The sequence below is a fragment of the Chelmon rostratus genome, chromosome 10 (assembly GCF_017976325.1).
Source record: "Chelmon rostratus isolate fCheRos1 chromosome 10, fCheRos1.pri, whole genome shotgun sequence".
NCBI lineage: Eukaryota > Metazoa > Chordata > Actinopteri > Chaetodontiformes > Chaetodontidae > Chelmon > Chelmon rostratus.
In genome coordinates this window covers 6,145,905-6,166,988 of record NC_055667.1, presented here as the reverse complement: position 1 = coordinate 6,166,988, position 21,084 = coordinate 6,145,905, and the positions used below count along the sequence as shown (strand labels likewise).

The window sequence follows — 21,084 nt, the reverse complement described above, 5'->3', positions numbered from 1 at the left end:
CACACTTCCTGGTTACATTTTCTCTGTTTATTAAAGTGCTCTGGAAAAAAAAATAGCAGGATTCATATTAGAAACATTAACAAACGTACCCATACAAAAATCAGAGTTAGAGTCTCAGAGTTATAAAAGTGGAAAGCACTTGAAGAGAGGAGTTGACAATGCTTCATTGAAAAGAGAAGTGAAAGCTTTTAGTCGAACTGGGCTTCACCGGGACTCAACAGCTCAGACCAACATTTAGACCACGTTGGGTTTTGACACATGGATCAAAGAACTTCATCTGAAAATCAGACTATTCAAGTGGTCTTGGAATGTATTTAGAATAAGCTTTGGCTCTATTTGAATGTATTTCACTGCCCTTTGACCAATTCCAGACAAAAAATTGAGTTCAAGAATCAGAACTGTTGAACAGACTTTTCTTCATCAATAAACAAATTAACCACCAAGAACTTATTCATGTAAAAAAGTACCAAATAGATTTATTTTCACCAATGATATTTTGTAAACCAGTTAATAAACATATAGACTTTACAAAATATATCCCATTCAAGCGTCACATATAGTGTATATACAGAGTTAAAGGAATGATTGCCTTTTAGAGTTCAGTTGGTCCACTTGAGACTTGTCACCACTTGTCATATTTTCACCCTGACACGATGTGTCCAGCCAGTTCACAATGTATATATTAACATCTAGACGTTTTCTGTGAACAGATATGTAAGGTAGGCCATCTTTAAGTATTCACATAGACTGTGACAGAGCCTTAAATCACCCACACACACTGGTCTATAAAACCTACAGAGTTCAGCTATGGCTTAAAGGACATTTTAAAAACAGACCTTAAAAAGATGCAGGGGGCATCTGAACTGTGGTCTCCTTGCCTAGAAGTAATTAACTCGCCGCAGCCCTGAGGCGTCATACAATGAATTTCCTACGCACTATGGAACATACTCTGTGATTCGGTTAGTCAATCGAGTGTCATGTGCTGCACACAGCAAAGACAACGGTCAACACGTGGTTACAAGAAAAAAGCACAGATCACAGATCTGTGCATGTGTGTGATTAAAAAAATGACTGTGATGTAAACCTTGAAAAATAATCCTTCCATACATGAATGAAACCAGTGTTTAAGGCACAGTCTGAACACTTGGGCCACTATTGCCAAGTAGGTGTGCTGTCAATCTGCTCTTCCCCATGGAGAACATTAAAATTGTGTAAAATCCTCATTCATTGATAGCATTACATGTGTTTTTTCAGATTTGATTGAACAGAACAGAATTTAGGAAATCTTGAACTGAGAGATTTTTTAAAAACATTTTCCAGTGAATTGCAATGTGGCCATTGCCTCTAATGAGAGAACTAGCTTTTATTGTTTCTAAAGCAGGACATGTGTCTCTACTGTCTGTCTTTAAGGTTAAAAAGTGCTCGAACAGACCTGATTCTGCCCACCAAGAGTACTGCAATGACTGCCATCCACAACTGACCTTGTGCATTTTCGTCCTAGATCATCCCAAGCCTCGCTTTCCTTTTGATTACGAGACAAAAAAACCTTCTCTACAACCGTGTTTTGACTTCAAAAGGCCAGGTCTCACAGCACACAGACAGAAAACACACAGGGACAATCCTGGAACAATAGTGGGGCCAAACTCCATTCATAAATCTGCCATTTCAACGCGCTTACACAGTAGAACATGATATGTTTTCTTCATTTTACAGGCTCCTCATTGATGCTGCATACTTCTAACACACACACTCAGGTCATCTGAGCAGCATGAAGAGTTTGATTAGGTTCACGTTCAGAGTCGCACGGTGTCCAATACGTTTTGAAATAATCTCATAAATTATCAAAACTCAACTACTTTTTTAAAATTAACTCTTTGTCAATTTTTTTAATTGAAGAGGTTTTTTTTTTTTTTTTACATAGGAGACGTTTCTATTCAAAAGTCAAAAGTCTGTTTTGATTTTTATATTAACATTTTTCTTAATGGCCCTTTTAGTTCAAAGTGTGACAGCTCTACTGTCACAAAACAAACATTTTATAATATGATGAGTTTTAATCATTCATTGTGTTATTTCAGAATGTGCTGGTTTATTTATTTCACCTAATTTATTCATATTCTATTTTATTTTAAAATGTCTTATTTATTCATTTGATGTTATTTTCCAAACATGGAGGACTGCAGCAACACAGTGCTCTATGGAGTAATTTTAATACTTATGAAAGGCAACATTATTATGGCAGACTTTTCTGAATAGAGTTTGGTAAGACCCCCCCCCCCCCCCCAATCCACAAAAGACAAAATGGCACAGAGCACGGTCAAGCTAAAACCAACTTAGGACTTAGGAGCCCTGAGACCTTGGAGGAGACCTTGAAGATCGTGGATGCGGCCTCAGAACTCCTCGTCCTCTGAGCTGAGGTAGTTCTGCTTCTTCCTCACGTTCCAGTGCAAACACTGGGCGAGGCTCTCGAACCAGTCGTTCACCGGGTCCCGGAAGGAGATGGAGGGGACGGGGAAGCAGGAAGTGGTGATGGTAATACTGGAACAGGGATGGAAAAAAGACAAAAACAAACAGTAAGGGTTTTGTGTCAGAAAGGCTGCTGGCTGAATGAGGACGGAAAAGTCCAGGTATACGCAATCACAAAAAACAAAAGAGGAGGTGTTGACATCAGATGCAGCAACAAGACTTCCTCCTGAAGCAACACTGGTCATTTGTTTAAGTATGCCTCAATAACTCTAAATGACAGGCAGCTCATTTCTGGAACCAGGAAGGTGATTATCTCACACAGAGTTACACAGAGGAAGAAGCTGGATCTGGCCCATTAAAGCAGGTTGATAAGGTTACGTAACAAAGCCTGAAAGTGTTGAGGCAGCTGCTGCAGGAGTTAACCTTGTTATCCATTACAGAGTCTGTGGGCTTTGTTCTGCTTCATTTACTCAGCCTCGCTCTTTGTATGGGTGGGGTGTGCGGACCAGCTCAGTATGTGGAATTACCTGTCTCCGTGGCAGATCTCTTGTCTCTTCCTTCCATCAAATGACACCCAGGCAGTGTTTCTGGCGTCGCGTGACAGCATTATCTAAAACATGACAAGCAAAGAATGAAGAGAAGTCACAAAAAGAATTGGGTTTGTTTTTCCCCAGAGAAAAAAAACATGTTTTTGACCTCAATGTTCAACTGAAATGAGACTTACTCATTCTATAATCACATCTTTTACTGAAATTCAATGTCCACCAGTCAGTTTCATTCACATCTAACAAAATGATCTTTTATTTAATCATTTGGGGTTTCAGTCTGTAAAACTCTTTGGACAGACATACACAGTTATTGATTAGAAATACAGCCAGTATCCAAATGATTCAAATCCAAAACTCAAAAACTTTAAAGTTGGCTAAGAGGTGTCGTTGTTGTAGTAGCAAACAGTGTGAATACCTTGAGCTCCACGCCGGCAGGTACCACGATGGGTCTGAAGGAGAGTGAGTGTGGGCAGATAGGGGTGATCATGATGGCTGGGACATTGGGGTGGATCATGGAAGCCCCTGCTGCCACTGCATACGCTGTACTTCCTGTTGGTGTAGATACTATCACACCTGAGGGGGCGCAGAGACACATGCATGGAGTGAACCAAAGCACGATATCACAGCTAAGGTACAAATACTGCACCTCAACAGGTGACAACCTAACTTCCATCCGTCACAATAAAAGCATTGTCTCCACAAATGTCCAACAAAAACTGAAATATGGCACAAAAAATGATCTATAAAAAAAACTTGTTTCATGTCACACTAACACTCCAGCAACTTAAACATCCTCTTCATCACTTCGATTCACAGAAAAAGTGAGAAAATGATACAGAGAAAAGCAGCACATGCTAACACTGGAGAACCAGAAAATATTTTACAATCCCTTTTACACTCGACTTAAACAATCAACTGAATATCAAAAGTGTTTTCTTATTTTTGAAACTCATGGAGTTATCGTGTAAGTACTAATTTAAACAAGCATTTCATGCATTAACATTCCAACAGGAACTGAACAGTGGACACTTGCGTTGCAAACAAAAGCATGGGTGCACAGGTTTCGCTCTTAAAACACTACTGCAGGACTGAAAATACATGTTTTTAAAAATGTGCGTTAGCAATGTATTACTGTTGTTCCCTCTACATGTTTTTTACTGTAACAGTAAGTGGTGTCGATCATTTTTATCTAGACATGGACTTGGGTGTGCCATTCAACAAGTATATTTACTACAAGTAGGTCAATAAACTGAGCCGCCGTGTGAGTTAATTTGTTACATGCAGTCTTGAAATGTTCTTTGTCACTGTTACACTGCAAGAATCTCATGCAACCTGTAATTTCTCTGTGCCGACCTAAGAAACTCAAGTACAAGAGACGATATGTATTCAGAGGTCTGACTACCGGTGACTCCACTGAGATCTTTTATATTTTTCAATATTTTGCTGTAATATTGCATACTTTACTGTATTTCATATATTCATTACTACCCTGTCATATTGATTTGATTTTGATTTGTATTTTGAAAGAACGCCCTCTCTTACACAACGGTAATGTCTATCTGAGGAGAAAACTTTGCCCCGTCCACAGACCGTCTTGTTTATGCTGTCAGACAGATTTTACTCAGTGTATTAAACACCGCTCAGGCTGAAAGTGAGTGCCTGGCAGCCTTATCGACATACAACGCTGATCTGATTTACGTGTTGGCACTCTCTGATTCTGGACATGGTGGCACCGTGCAATTAGACTGACCCCATGGAAGTGTTTACATTTTCCCAGTCGGCCGAGCATGGAGGCAGATTATGTGCCCACTCACCGTCTCCCTGCACTGTGGTAATGAGGTGTCCGTCCAGGAAGAGGTCCACATTGGAGAGGTAGGAGGAGGGTCCTCTGTCCACCACCACCTCGTTCAGGACCTGAAACACAACACAGGGAATACACACCCACAGGTTAACTCTTGTTAGTTCCAGTTTACCGCAAACTCCTGCACCTACACTACCTCACATGATGTCACTGAGTGCATTTGCATGGGCACTAGAACCCTGGATGTGATCAGGTTTTTGGATCCTTCAGAAACCCGGTAAGTGTGAGCATGTCATTGGTCCATTTTGTGCAGAAAAAAAAGCCCAAATTCAGCAAAAAATGCCCCTTTTTATGGGAATAAGCACAGAGTCTGATGAAGAAAACCTGGTTTAAACAAAGAAAGCTGCTAACCACCTAACCCGACTGGGGTTCTAGGTTTTATCGAGTCAGCTCATGCAAAGAGAGCCTGGCTGAGTCGAACTTCCTACGCAGTACAACCCTCTTATCCTGGTTTTGAGAAACCTGGATATGCTGCCTGAAGTACTCAATAACTCACATAGAAAGCAGCACTCTGTGACACGTAAACACCTTATCCAGGTTTATGAAGATTATTTGTTGGGACAGACAATGAGTGAGATGGTCAAGATACAGCTGTGCACAGATAAACCCGGATACTGTTTTTATATATATATATATATATATATATATATATATATATATATATATATATATATATATATATATATATAGCAGTTCAACAACATTTTAAAGCCCCCAGGCATCAGCTTGAAGACAGCAGAGTAATTATCCACATGGGTGACCTATTTTCGCTGATTTACAGTGTGCACTAGTGCTTTAGAGGAACTGCATCCTGCTGCCAATTAATAAAATATGTTTCTTTATTAGGATGCAACCATTTATTTACATTTACAACTTTTTGTATGTGTTTGCGACAGCTTTGGCAAACCAGAGTCAATCATCTACCAGGGCTGTTTATCACCTGACATGAAATGATGAACAGAAGAATCTTACTGTTGGCTAGAGCCCAGAAGTTTTTCTCGTTGCAAAGAGATACCAAAGTACTGGTTTAAGGTGCAGCTACTCCTGCTGGAAAAGTTAAGTTAAGTTAAAATAAAAATGCCAGATCGGTGCTTTGAGAAAAAAGAAAAGCTCAGAGATCTCGCTAAAACTCAGCTTTTAAAACCAGTGTGCATTCCAGGAAAGGAGGCTGAGGGGATGTTGCCAGAGGAAAAACAAGACATAATAATGACTGCATGTTATCACAGGCTCGCTGTGACTAATGACTACGACTAAGGTGCAGCTACTACCTGATACTGCATAGCTTTCCGGCTACTTTCAGTGTCCCCATTGGTCAGGATGATGCCGTTGTCGTCCATTCTGGCCTTCTTCTCCCAGTTCTCTTTCAGCACCCGGACTTTCAAGCGACTTCGCAGGACGATGGCAGCATTACCTGAATACAATACACAAAAAGGTATAAGAAGTTTCTTACGTAAATGGAGACTGGAGCACAATACATGCTTTGCAAGCAGAACAGGAGTGTCTGCGCTGCAGAAAGCCCGAGGCTGACTGACAGGTTGGAGAGCATTCAGTACCTTCGATAATTTGGGTGACCTGAGACTGGTAGGTGTCAAATTTGAAAGGCGTCAGGAAGCCCAGGGAGCCCAGGTGGAAGGCCATAACTGGTGGAACGCTATCCTGCAAGTAAAACAAGGGAGGACAAAACTGTTATGCCATACCAGCAAAAAAAAAACACAAAGGGTGTCTTCAAAAGACGCCGCTGAATACCTGGAAGAGCGAAGACGCATACAGCAGAGTTCCATCTCCTCCAAGACAGATGATGAAGTCCACGCGATTGGAAATGTCATCAAGATCTGCCAAATATAGAGGACAAATGTTTAAATACCTCATCTAAGAGCCTACCTGCTTTTTATTTTGTTCATATAGTGTCCATACAATCACAGTGAAGACTGGTGGCTGGTTTTCATACCTTCTCTGAAAGTGCAGAATTTCTTAGTAATGGTCCCAAAGTTTTCATCACCTGAAATGGCTGGATCCTCCAGGACTTTCTTTTCCACATAAACAATCATGTTTTTAACCTACAACAACACACACAAGAAGATTAGCAACAATATTAAGAACATTACCGGAAAAAAATCTCTATCTATGCTAATAATTTAGCCTTTATTTTCACTGTTCTGAGTAGATGACACAATAATTAGCCAAAGTGTATCCTGATGGTGGAGTCTAAGTACGGGTCACTGTGATCAAGTCTTCAGAGCATGAACAGGCAAAGAAAATACAGTTTCATTAGGAGTGAGTGTTCAGGGGACGCAGCCATCTGACAACCAATCAAAAGACAGTGAGGTCATCAAAATCAACAGGTTTCTTGCCGTTTGCCTTGATCTGACAGCAAGGAATTTGAATTAAAGAACGCACACTGTGGTGTCAAACTGATCCTACAGCTGCCAATTCACTGTTAATCCTGATCGGGGGCTGTGGTCAACGCTGAGCGGTGTCAGCGACTTCGTGGACGTACCTCAGTGAGGAATACGCAGAGCTCTTTGAAAGGCTCGAGCAGACTGGCATCTCGTATCTTCTTGATGACAAGGACACTTTTCGGTGGCTTGTTCCACGTCAGTCTCTGGCTGGCCGGGTCCTGGATGTGCCTGAACACACAAACACAGCGTTCACCTCAGGAGGGAAGAACAGACTCAAGGGCCTCTTGATAAGGAATCCCCCTTACATCAGCATAGACCTGAGCCCTGATGTAATATCTGTTAACTAACTGAAGCATCCTACTGTCCATCATAACCAGGACTGCTTATAGCTATCCAATTAGAGCCCCTGGCTTAAAGTTGAGCTCTGTTGCCACATACTGCTGACCAGCATGTGTCTGCAGGGCCCTCACGGTGAGTCAGGGATATCATTCACACAATGTAAAATGTTTCAACAATACAAAGTTAAAATAAAAATGGCGCATTGGTGCTTTGAAATAAAAACAAAAAGCTTGCTAAAACTCAGCTTTTAAAACCAGTGTGCATTACAGGAAAGGAGGCTGAGGGGATGTTTCCAGAGGAAAAACAAGACATAATAATGACTACACTAAGAGGAGGCTTGGAAGTCTGAACTCCACAGCGCTGAAGCAAATCCAAATTATATGGAAAATGAAGCGGAAATAGCCAAGGGGTCCAAGTCTAGGGCTTGTAACAATACAAACGTCTGTCAACAGGTTACAGCTTTGAGGCAACATTTTCTAAATACAACATTCGAAGAAAGTGAAATGAGAAAGACCAAAAAATGACAAGCTACCGCTAACATACACTTATATTTGTGACTAACAAATAGGCAGTGGATTGCAAACTGCTTTGTTGACAGTTGTAACGATGTTATGAATCTTACATGTAAATGTCTAAAAATGTTCAAAGGCAAACAAGACAACTGTCTAGTCATCTGGTCAAACACGGTTAGACTAAGTCAATTTGTTATTTCCTGCAGGCAGGGATACGTCTGCATAGCCGAACACAAAGTAAATGTGTTAGATTAGCATTGGTATTACATGATGACATTTACGGACATCACATGTAGAGGATTGCAGCTTCAAGCCTAGTCACACCCAGCTGGACCAATCAATGGACAACACAGACTACGTCAGAGAAAGAGGGGATGATTCCCAATCGCATCTGCGAAAAAGAGCAAACAATCTGAGTCAATTCAATCACATCAAGACGACATGATATGACCTGATGATACCTGTGAGACCTGACATAACGCCACCACGCCGTGCAGGTGATCTCTCACTTGAGGATCCTGCCAGGAGCTCAACCCCCGAGATTTCATTTGTACACCCAATGAAATGAGCCTGCAGACTCCTGCAAACACTCTCTGATACTCAACTCAGCTCACGGTGATTCAACAAAAATCTTTAGCCTTGACAAAGAACATAAGAAAGCAGCATCATGTGAACATATCCTGTTCCTGTTTCTTTGTCCATTCAAAAAAAAAAATCTAAAACGTGAAAAAAATACAGTGACAAACCTAAAAATTGCCACAGCTTATTTACAAAGGCAGTAATTAGTAACTAGTGTATACTGTGTATCAAGGTACCACAGAATGATTGACACAAACATGAACAAGTGCAAACTGAAAACTGAAGCTGTGCAAGCCTGGTTTCAAATCCAGCACACAAAGCAAAACTTCATTAGCATTTGAAGCGGCGACGAGCTGTGATCTATTCAGGGACAGTTTCTCCTCTGACCACCACAAAGCATCCACACCCTGACCTTCCACGGGGCCGTGCAGTTTCAACAGCCAGCCTGTGACAACATGCAAACACTGCCACATGGAACGTGTTCCAACTACCACTTGATATGGTACGACTAGACCTTGATATCACAGCTGAACCTTGCTCACAGCAGCTCCCAAAATCCGCATCAGTCCAATCCTGATACAACAAACTGAACAAATAGACATTTTTCATTTTCTCATAAAAAATAGAGACAAAAACAAAAATAATTATCTACTCTGTCTGAAGCATCAGTTTGATATTACTCATAGATCACTGCAGTGAAATTCTCTTGAGCATCTGGTTGGCTGGAATCCACACACTGCCTGCTGCTGCCAGTAAACATTTCACCCATCAAACATGTTCTCTCTGTTCAAAGAGACAGGGAAACTCCTCTCACCATTTCCACACTGTGTTCTCGTTGTCGTTACCAGGAATGTCCTGAAGTGTGTACTGGAACTTCATGGCTGTACACATGTAACAAGGATGCTGCTTCAGGCTGACTCAGCTGGAGAACGGGGCTCTGTCCTGGTGGCCCACGCCGACACAACAACTCATTCTGCCTCTAACAACTTCCTCGAGCGCTGCGCATTGTCGAGCAGCTGGAGCAACTGAGGGAGTTCACCTCTTGCGGTCGAGGTGTGAGTCAGCCACCGGTTGCCTGAGAGTCTAGAGTCTCCCCATGTGCGGTGGTGGTGCTGCAGGATCAGCTAACAAGCCCTCGAGCTGGATTCACCGTGGCTATATTTGTCCCACTGAGGACTTAACAGTAAAACCTTCCTGGTGCATTCTGCTGCTGAATTAAAGCTTTCACTCATCTTAAAGGCTGACTCCACCTCAGCTCCCGCCCACTCTGCTGTGCTGAACCCGCCCATTTCAGGGAAGGGCTTTCCTTATTGGACAGGTATGATTTCATCAAACACAACAATGACACTGCTGTCTCTGAAACTAGTATATCCACTATAATGACAGCTCTTTTAACGCAACAAGCAATCTGCTGTTCCAAGATCATTCTTCTTTTTGTTAAGACTTAGTTATTTCAATTCCAGACTGATAGATACTATGGGAAACATACACTCTATCACTCTGATTTATTACTTTAGCGGTCATGATTCTACCCATTAAAAAAAAGCTTGACTTCCCAGGCTAATTCAAATTTTATGAAGAAAAAAAAAGATCATGTATTTTCAAGTACAGCCAGTGGCTGTTTCATTTTTTGATCATTTTCAAGAAGAGACACTGTGGCCAGCTGACGTGCTAGAAGGGGAAGTCTGGGGTGAAATGTATCAACAGGGCTACGTGGATAAATTGTGTAATTATGTGTTATGGGAATACAACAGCATGTAGCAGAGAGTCCTACTGCCCCACTACACTCACCATGATAACTTAAATACAACCAGTTCTGTTCATCGGCAAACATTTGTGAGAGCTGCTTTGTTACTGGTTAACTTATTAATGGTCTTTATCGTGAGAACTATGGATTTCCACTAGCTGCGTAGGATCACGTACTATATTAAAAGGAACTTGCAGCATAACTTTCATGTATTGTACATTGGACCAAAACATGCCACAAACAAAGAATAATGTCCACTATTTAAGGCGGCAGTGAGGAATGAAGGGCCGTACTACTTTTTACTTTATTTAAGGGCCCTTGTCAGTGGCCTCCCCACAGATTTTTCATAAGGGTGCTACACACGGTGATGGTCACTGGTCATTAGGTACCACCTGAGAAGCTTATTATGCATATGCAATGGGGGGAAGGAGTGGGCTCACCTGGAGGGGCCAGCAATTGATTCACAGTGGTCTTGGCCCCCGCGCCCCCCATTGGCGGCGCCAAACTAACCTCTCCAATGGTTGGAACTGCTTCTCTTTAGTGAGGCGTCTGATAACGATGCAACTCACAGCTGGTTTTCCACAGTTTGGAATAGAGCATTTGGCTTTGCAGTTCAGTTCTTTCATGTTTTAGCTGTCAGGCAATCAGCTGTGGAACTAGGTGATTAAAACAGAATAGCAAATATGCTCAGTTCCTTTTGTTTACTTTTCATGTCCTGGAACCTCTCAAATGCCTACAGTAGTTTACACACTCAATTATTATTGACAAACTGGTACTTTGGAATCATTTGACTTCATCTCATGCCTGCAGCTCCGCAGATGCAAGACGAAATTAAAGAGAGGACATGTGGAACTGAAATGACTCCTTGAGTCATGGTTGTGTTTGCTTTCAGGGTGTGTTCGGGGCGTCGTGGACCATCGTTCTGGGTGGACATTCTCTCTGTAGCTGACCAACAAACGCTTTCCAACAATTAATGACCAAAGCAATACAAAACAAACAAAAACAACAAGCTGGCCGTGCAGCTCTACCTTGGGCAGTATCACAACCACACCCTTCCACACAGAATAAATGAACGGTCAGTTTTCAGTTTCGGATGGTCTAAACTCTAAACTTTGGTCTTTGGTCACCTCTTCTGTTGGTTCATATTTTCAAGAATGTGTGCGCAGCACTCCTCAGTGGAACTGTGTCTTCCTTAGGTTACTACAGCCTAAGCTTTATTTTGGAATAAAGATAGCCTGGTTTTGCTACTTTTAACCTGTCTAGCAGCTTTGAGGAAGCTAATCCTTCAATTACTGTGGGCTAAAAGAAACAGTGCTGGGAGCCACTTATGTGACTGAGGGAGTCAAGAGGCCAACAGTCTGACCAGGCTTTGACAGGAAAACATCACGAGTCTTCTATAACTCTGCTTACTGACTCATTAAATAGATATTGTAGTGTTGGCATCATCATTACATCATAAACTGAAACAACAATTTGAGGAACAGATGTAGCATTGCAATAACAGGCTTACAAATATATTAAATGAACCAATGTCTCTTATACAGTCTAAACGGTTAGTACTTGGAGCTTTATGAAGGTAGTGTTTACCACAGGGTTACTGCATTGGAATACTTTATAGTAGGGCTGAAAAGATCAATCAAGTAAACGATTAGCCTATCGACGGAAAATGAGTCACCTTTCTCTTATTCCAGCATCTCACATGTAGGAATTTAAGTCCCCTCAAGGTCTCTTAGTCTTCATCAACTAATGTGGTTTGGAAAAAGCAAGTAAGTGGGCCTTGAGTCAAGATTGCCTCAGAAAGCTACCCTCTTTCTCTCTACCTTGAAATTCAGAGTTCAAGTATTACGAATTACAAATTTTTGGTTGTTTTGACTCTGTACTCCGACACACTGGATTTGAACTGACAAATAATTGTGAGGTTAAAAGTGGCAACTGTCAGCTGTAATGTGAGGGAGTTTACATTCACATCAGAGGAACAGTGTAGGAAGTGTAGGCCTTTAAATATACAGTTGTTCAATTTCAGGAGACTTGGCTTAAATGAAGTCATTACATATTTATGTCTGGCTGCAGATCCTTTGCAGTCTGACTGGCTCAAGTCCAACACATAGTGGACACTTGGCATCTTTCAGATGATGCTCCGTCAGGCCTGTCGCACAGACATCTTCACTTCCTGCTTGTTTTTGCCAATGTTCTCAAATGTTAAATGTTGCTTGTCAGTTTATAAACTTATGTATTATATATGCATATATATAGATATTGATATGAATAAAAAACAATAATAAATAGTCAATAATAAATAGTCTAAAACTGGTGTAACAAACATATAAATCATCTTCAATAAGTAAACAAGATTATGAATGTGAGCAAACATTCAATGCTTCAACTTTAAGTGCAACAGACACATTTCAGTTTTTTCGATATGCCGTTCTACCGGTTTCGGGGGCTTCAACAAGTCAATCCCACGCTGAGTTAGACTAAGTTCAGGTGACGGACTTGAGCAGTCAAGAACACTCCCGTTTAACCTCTTAAATTCCTGGATTGCCTTGTCTGAATGTTTAGGATTATTGTCCTGCTCCACTTCTGACCTAATAGTCTGAATTAGATTAAACAGCAGATAAAATCCAAAGCGTTGGAGTCGAGCACAGATAATGAAACACATGTCACTGCCTTAAAACTTCTGAATTTCACCATCACTTTGCATACGATCATGTCAAAAGTAAGACATGTCTGTTGGTCGGATGTTCAGACAGACATGCTGTTCAAAATGAGATAAATATGAATATATGCGCATGCTTTAACGCATCTTCCATAATAGTAGGGAACCTTTGGCAGTTGCATTAGTGAAGCCACAAAGCACAACTTTGGTTTTCAATATGTCCCTTTAGATGAAACAAGAATAAAGACTGTATGCGTGTGACACTCGTATACAGTGTGCAATACTTTTTTCCTAACTCTGAGCTTACATAAGAGGATATTAGGAAATGACAGTGGAAGACTGAAGTTAAACACTTCTCATAAACAACCAGCTTAGGAGAAGTATACCACACAGATCAGTATGCTGTATTCACCACTTACAGGAAGAATGAGTACAGCTTCATTTACTCTCATCAGAAACAAGTGAGAGCGATGTCACTCAGCCAGATGTTGCTCAGCAGCATGGTCTGTTTGCACATGAAGAAGTAAATATAAAGTGCATGTATGGAGGCCTTTTTTTCCATGTCCTGTATACTTTGCATAGCTGCATGATTTCATGATTTGACCAACACCTACTAAGCTACAAGCTAATGTGGTAACCTCGTACATGAACCGACTCAAGTTAAACCTGAATTTTCTTGGTTGGTAAAGTTAAAGATTAATAAAGAGAAGATTATCTGTTTATTTCTACCATGTAGAAAAACTGCACCAGTGGACTGACAAGGAACAGGTTTGATGTTTGATACTTGTTTTTAAATACAATTTATGTTACATGACGTCCAATTGACTTTCAACAGGATGGAAACTTCTGGAAAGCTACATGAAAAGATGGTCAAACCATTAACTGGCAGGTATTTGTTTTTCATAGTGTCTGCTGGCAGCCAGCTCTACTGACCTGGCCTCATGCTGTTGTAGGTAAAATTTCTCGTCTTTTTAACAAGACGTGTTAGAACATCGCACATGTGCAAAGTTCAGACATTTCTACAGCTTGCAAAATTTCAACATCTTTGAATGATTTTATGTAGCATGGGGAAAGTGTTGTTCAGGCTTTACCAGCAGGTTTTTACCAAGTAAGTAAGCAACATCTGACAGCGAAGTCTTCTAGTTAAAACAGTACTGACCACAATGATGGTGGTCTGATATTAACAGTGTAACAACTGACCCCACACTGTAAACTCATTACTGGCTCAGCATGACCTAAAAGCAACAGCTTTCATGATTTTTGGTGCTACAAAGGCTAAAGTGACTCTTATGTTGACTAATGTCTGGGATGACAAAGACAAACAATACAAAAAAAGGGTGCAAACAGTCTTAATGATACAAAACCCATTTGCTGTCTGACTTACATTACCGCTTGTGGATTCTGCAGCATGCATGCCTTCGGGCCGAATGTGGTCACAGGGCTTGGTCCATGAAGAGACTGATTCCTCCTGAAGGAGAGGATGACAAGCAAATATTCAGGTTTGTGCAACTGCCACTACAGGGCAAAAATGCAAACTATCACCTACAACTGACAGTAAACACAAAGGCTTTCGAATGCAAGCCATTTCAAACAGTAAAAAAAAAGAAGTAAAGTCTCATTGTGTGAGCATTTTTTTTTTTTTTGAGGATTTTCTACCTTTGTTGGACAGAGGCAGTGAAGAGGCTGACAGGACATGAGGGAGGGGGCATGACATACAACAAAGGTTGCTGGCTTGAATCAAAACACGACAGCTGTGACATGCTCTATAACCATTCGGCTACCAAGACGCACCGCAAAATTTAATTTTGTTTCAGTTCTGATATGTAAAATAACATTTCCACGGGACTGGAATTAAGCCATTGTTAGGGCAAGGCCACTTTGGCTTTTGACAAATACATATATCAACTTTGTGGATGTGAAGGGAGTCGCTGACTGTCCCTCCATCCGTGCCTGTCCCACCTGTGGTTTGCTGATGGAGCATAAAGGAATAAAGGAATATCTCATGTCCACAGTGTTTTGTGTGCCTGCAGACCACTAGTTTGCCAGAAGCAAAAGGCAAATTCATATTACTTACCTTGCCTACATAGTGTGGCACCGAGACAGACCTCTATAGCTGTGTGTCGGGCCACTCTGGACTTTGACAAATACAAATGTATTGCAGCATAATGGACAAAATGTAGGTGACCAAGGCCTGGACCAAATGGTACAATAACAATAACTGAAAAAACACTTTTTTACATGCCATACACTAAACACACAGATGAGAAATGTCTCAGGGCAAGACTACTAATCTCTTTTAGTCACTGGATAAACTGCAGACACACGCAACAGCTGACAGAAAGAGGTCATATTATACAGAGGAACATTAGCTGTTTCTGGGTGAATAATTGTAATGCTACCTTTTAAGAGAAGCTTTAAGAAAGAGGGCAACGACAATGTTGAGCTTTCAAGTTTCAATAGGAGTCATAATATTAACACCATCACGGACATCATGTTTAGGAAACTACTTGAAGAATACGAACACGTAGGGCAGCCATTTACTGTGCACTGCCTTTAGAAACTGAGCATAATTAGCTGATAATTAGGCTGATCGGCCACCGTTAGCAATCAATACAAACACACATTATCACATTTAAGCAGTTATCTAGTGTTTCTGAGAGGGTGTCAAAATATTTAAAAAAATATATATATATATATATTACTTTAGAAACACAACATTTAATGCGTAATATGTCGACATTCTTCTTGTCAGTTCGGCATCAATATAATCCATAAAATATATTTCTATACAAACTTCACAGACTTTGGATCTTGTCACCTCAGCTCCCTAGCAGCCTCCGTTGGTTGGCTGCCCTATTCTAGTGGGAGACGGCCATGAGAAAAATGGAGATTTCTCACTAAAATACGGGCTGGCTGCTGTATCAGATACACGCCGAATTTAACACCGACTCATGACAACGTTAATTCTCAGTGTAGTAGCGGGTAAAAACAGGGCGCGTCCTTTGACCGGGTCGATAGTGAGTTTCATCCGTTCTTTCAGATTTTAACACAGGACGTGCCTGGAGAGCTAGTATCACTGCCGACTACACATGAGCGGTAAGTCAGGTCTCACAGCAACTTAGAAACTCCATGTACGCTCGTAGTTAGCAAACACTGCAGGATTATGCTTGTAAAGTCACCCGTATATTAATACTTAAAGCGTACAGCAGCTTGTGCTTATCACAGGACGTCAATTGTTAGCTAACTAGTTAGCTGTTAAAGTGTACGCAGCGGGAGAAATCTCGCGCTATTGTTCATGTCCAGCGTGATGACGGAGACACCGGGACACACGAGTTTGTTTACTTGCTGCGTCGCCTGTTGTTCTACATGGGGAAATCCGCTACCTTCTTCAAGTCAGGGCATGCCGAAAGTGGCCGTGTGGCAGAAAGGGCATTACAGCCACACCCCAGCCACACTGGCCCTGTTTCCATCATTTACAAGACACTGAAGATGAATTGGAGAACGGCCGATGTTGTACACCCTTGGTTGCTGATGGAGGGCTCTAAAATTCCTACATTTCTAAATGCATCTTCATGTTCAGTTTCTCATCAAATTAATTCCACTTTCATTTCTCCGTTTTAAAGGAAAAAGGAGATGTGAAGCCACAGTTATTGACACATTTATTGACTGAGACTGAGCCAAAGGATTTCCACAATTTAATTCATCATCAGCTGATATCTGCTTTTTTCATGTAGTGTGGGCATTTATGTGGTCACCCAGCTATGACTAACCACCAGTCTATCTGATTATTAGTGTAGTACCATATGACATTAGAATGTGCTGACCTTTAATGCTGTGTCAAGACAAATGGTAATAAATCATTGTGAAATGCTTGAGAAACAAACACTTTGATCTCGCCTACCTGCAATACAAATATTGTATCAGTAACTGATGAAATCAAGCCAAACTGTTTTAATTGGCATCTCATTAACACAAACACATCTGATGTCAGTTGGAAAATTCGAGCACACCCTGACTTTCCAGACGTCGGAACAATACAATTGTGTTGGGAATGAAAGGTCAGTGTCTCTGAGCTCTGACGGAGGAATACTAGACGACTGCCTCTAACTTCAGAGGCATTCAAGCTGCATCACATCAGCCAGCAAATCCTCTTAGCTGTCTGATTCTGTGAATTCACCATCTGCTGTTTAGCGGCTCTTAAAGCTGCATTCATCAACATTTTCATATTAAAACTGAATGAAAGGGATCAGAGTAATATGACAGGTTTTTCTTGTTGTAACTTACACACAGAGAATTATTAACAAGTCAGCTGCTCAGCAAATAAAGAAAGTCATGTGTCCCAGTGTCTTATCAAGTCAGCTGCTCTGCCCCGATCAGATTATTGTTCTTTGTTGCATCTTTATTATGCAAGACAGTGATGTATGTCTGTCAGCTTGTTTTAGAGTACTTCTTCCCTCTTGTGGACAAAATGTTTTGAATGCAGCTTTAATATTTACATTCACCAACTCAGCAACAGCACAACCAAAAGGGAAAACATGGCTGGAAAAAACATGGCTGGAAACTCTGACACTGCAACACATGAAAGAACCAAAATGTACTCCAATACAATTTCAAATTTCAGATATTAATAACAACAAATATTACTTTGCTTTACATTTTGGTGGAGGCTGTTGCTGCAACTAATTATCATTTTCATTACTAATTAACCCAACGATCTTTTTTAAATGTTAGTCTGTAAAACTTGAAAAAACAATAAAAAAATAAGCCCATTGCAACTTCCAAGAGTCAAAGGCGACATCCTAAAATGCCTTATTTATAACAGTTTAACAAAACTGTAAATAACCTAAACATATTCAGTTTACAATGATAGAGGACAAAGAAAATCAGCAAATCCTCCCAGTTCATAAATAATGGAAAGACCCTTATGTGTTTGTGTGTGTATGTGTGTGTGTGTGTGTGTGTGTGTGTGTGTAATAATATATATATATATACATATATATATACATCAGTCAATACCATAAGTCAATACCATATGTTCAAAGAAATCTACCTATTTACCCAGAGAACAACAATATTTCTAAGCTAATAATGGTGCTACTATGTACAAAAATAAATTAAACTCCTTCCTTTTAACCAAACTCACATTCAGACTCTAAGCACCCTTCAGACAAGGGAAACCCACTTCCCTCATGTTTTTTATGAGTCACTGCTCTAAAATCATAAAGTCACTTTACAGAATTCATCACCTTCCTATTCAAAGGTCGAAACAGCTGTTTGTTTGCCTAAAGTCACCATTGTGCTCTTCAGTCAAATGTCACAAAAATGAGAAGGGTTGCTGCCAAATTAGGATCACTCAGTGAAACTATTTATTGAAAGTATTTGTGCAGTGCATTTCAACATCTTGGACAAATGTAACATTTGAATGACTGTTCAATTCCTCATTTCCTCATCATTAATGGGACAGTCCTGATTGGTACTTTAAGGACATGTCAAGACAGGCCCCCGCCTTTTCACTTCTCCTTGTGAGAAACCTCAATACCATTGCTAAAACATACAAACAAAGTCCTTGCAACATCCACTGTGACAAAAATTTCAGGCCTTAAACGCTCTATTTCCTTGACGACATTCATGTGATGGCTGAAGGGACTGTACATGTGCGTGTCTAAAATGTCTGAGGTGTTGCAACCCGGATCATGTCACAAGGCCGTTTCAATAACATTTCTCATGAAACTTTTACAATCTGCTCTTAAACACGACATAGCAGAAATTCTGTCATGTTATTGTGCTGTAGCAATGTGCTCTATTACATCAAAATGTTTATCCACCAGGACCAGGCACACCTAGGCAGGTTCTCTCAGTTCATTATTTTAATCCTTAACCAAACACATTATGTCATGACAAGCTAGACTGCGTCTAAAGCATCAATACAGAACTGAACATGTAGCAAAACCAGGCATGGTTAGATTTAGATTACTTAACACAAGGGTGATATGTCTGATGGGTAAATGTATATACTGTTTTGGCCAGTGAGAGACAACAGAGGACACGAGCCAGGTTAAAGACAGATTCCACATTTATCAGTGAGACCATTATCAATAATAACAGCTCATATTTTGTACTGTTTCCAGAAAACAAGCTGGTTTAATGCATGGTCTAGGACAGGATGGCACCTAGTAGTTATCTAGTCATACAATACTTGCGGCCTGTAGCTCCAAACATAATAACGCGTTTGTCATCACCTTAAGAGGTCATGTTGCATGTGTGGGCCCCTGTGCAACACCCACCTGTACTCGGAGGAGCTGCTGTCTGAAGATGTGCTCAGGCTGCGGGTCTTCCTGTTGCGTCGAGCCAGGCTGCGGCCAGAGACCTCCCCTCCGTCACAGGTGGAGCAGCAGCGTGGGGCAGCTTCTACTCTGACCTCCTCTCCACCATCCATCTCAGACAGCCAGGCTGCAAGTAAACTGAGAGGACACACGAATCATTTAAGAAGTTTGGCTCACATGCTAACAGGCATACAATCATTAGTCAGATGAGTTACACAGACAGCCCTGATCTAATCTCTCTTGCACGGTGGAAAGGCAGCTCCAAAGTCCACTGAGAAAAATAGCAGTTTAACTGATGCTTCATAAAAGCATAAACGCCTTATAAAACACTGTTTTACATACTATACATAGATAAATAAGAGTCAGTCTGTGATTCGGTAAACATACTGTACAATCCACCGGACTGCAAAAAAATCTGCAAATGTTCTTTTAACATTGGTTGAATAAAAAGCCTTCGACAAATTACAAAACAATACTGTTCAGCTAAAATTATTTCTAAGTCTATATCAAGTTTAAACAGTACTACTGAAATGTCTGTTACATTCTGATAAACACTAAAGTTACGCCAAAGAGACGTCTAAAGCAGCACATAAGGTTTTTACGAGTTCCATCGTGTGTGGTTACCGTTGGCTAACCAACTGGATTAACAGCTAGCTATAACTTAGCTATATACAGTTTAATAATGTGGTTACATCTTAGTGAGGCTAGCAGCCTCGTTATCACTTAAGCTAGCTAGCTTTGCCAATAATCAGTTTTCCACAAATCTAATGATTGATTTACCGACACCGACATACATGACTGTTAAGCGGATGAATGGTGACGGAGGCAGATGGTAATATATACACAGTGAGTTAGCTAAGCTAGCGCTAAGCTAGTTAGCGAGCTAAGATATTCGTTAGGTATGTTCAACACAAAGCGTAACATTATCCACTTCTGTGGCCACGCTACCTTTAACCAACAGCGCTTTAAGGGACGACACGAATGTGGACCGCAGCGAAGATCACAGCCTCACCATTTTCCCATCAGATAATGATGTTACAACATCTAACTTCACAAGAGAGCTGTCAACAGGCAGCTCCTCACTTCCTGATACTCACCGGCCAATCAAAGGCTCTCTCCTCACCGACGTCATGTTGGACGACTTCCCCAGCCCCACTGAGCCAAGGGGCGTCAATATACAGTATAACTTCCCATAGATCACATGGGACAGGTAACTGTGTAACGACAGTATAACAAAGAAATCACATTTTACGGGCTTAGGTTGTGAGCCTGTCATGCATCTTAATCAAACCAAAGTTATAATATTATACTATATTCCTAAATCCACTGTTTATTTTTAGAATATGTAACTGTTGAGTAGAATTATCATTATAATCTATAATATAATAACAAACATAATTAGAATTATTCTTGTATAATATACAATTAATAGAAGCTTTTTTCCTCTCTTGTACTTGTGCTTAATTTACTAATATGCCAATGCATTGCTTAATTGTTGATATTGATAATTCCAAATTTAGGAAAGCATATTGTGTCCCTTCTGTATATTTCAGTGTGATTTTGAAGACAGACACAGTTCATCACAAAGTGGCAACTGTTTACAATTCATCTGAATGGTGACACAATCTGGACAGTGATGCAACAAGACCAAATCTTG

At 40.7% G+C, this 21,084-nt stretch overlaps 1 protein-coding gene across 2 annotated transcripts; it reads right to left on the bottom strand.

Annotated features, from left to right (window-relative positions):
* Window positions 1-9: 9 nt before the first annotated feature.
* Window positions 10-20,510, bottom strand: nadka (NAD kinase a). 2 transcript variants are annotated; one of them, XM_041945352.1, is made up of 12 exons: window positions 20,376-20,510; window positions 19,389-19,565; window positions 14,489-14,572; window positions 7,370-7,499; window positions 6,821-6,929; window positions 6,619-6,704; window positions 6,426-6,528; window positions 6,141-6,283; window positions 4,826-4,925; window positions 3,427-3,584; window positions 2,991-3,073; window positions 10-2,535 (listed from the first exon to the last, which is right to left on the bottom strand). In XM_041945352.1, the coding sequence occupies exons 2-12, from the start codon at window positions 19,538-19,540 to the stop codon at window positions 2,388-2,390; spliced, it is 1,296 nt and encodes a 431-aa protein (XP_041801286.1). In that variant the 5' UTR covers window positions 19,541-19,565; window positions 20,376-20,510; the 3' UTR covers window positions 10-2,387. The 2 variants fall into 2 exon arrangements, with proteins under 2 accessions (XP_041801286.1, XP_041801287.1); XM_041945353.1 differs by lacking the exons at window positions 14,489-14,572; window positions 19,389-19,565; window positions 20,376-20,510 and adding an exon at window positions 9,516-9,892.
* Between the last annotated feature and the right edge of the window lie 574 nt (window positions 20,511-21,084).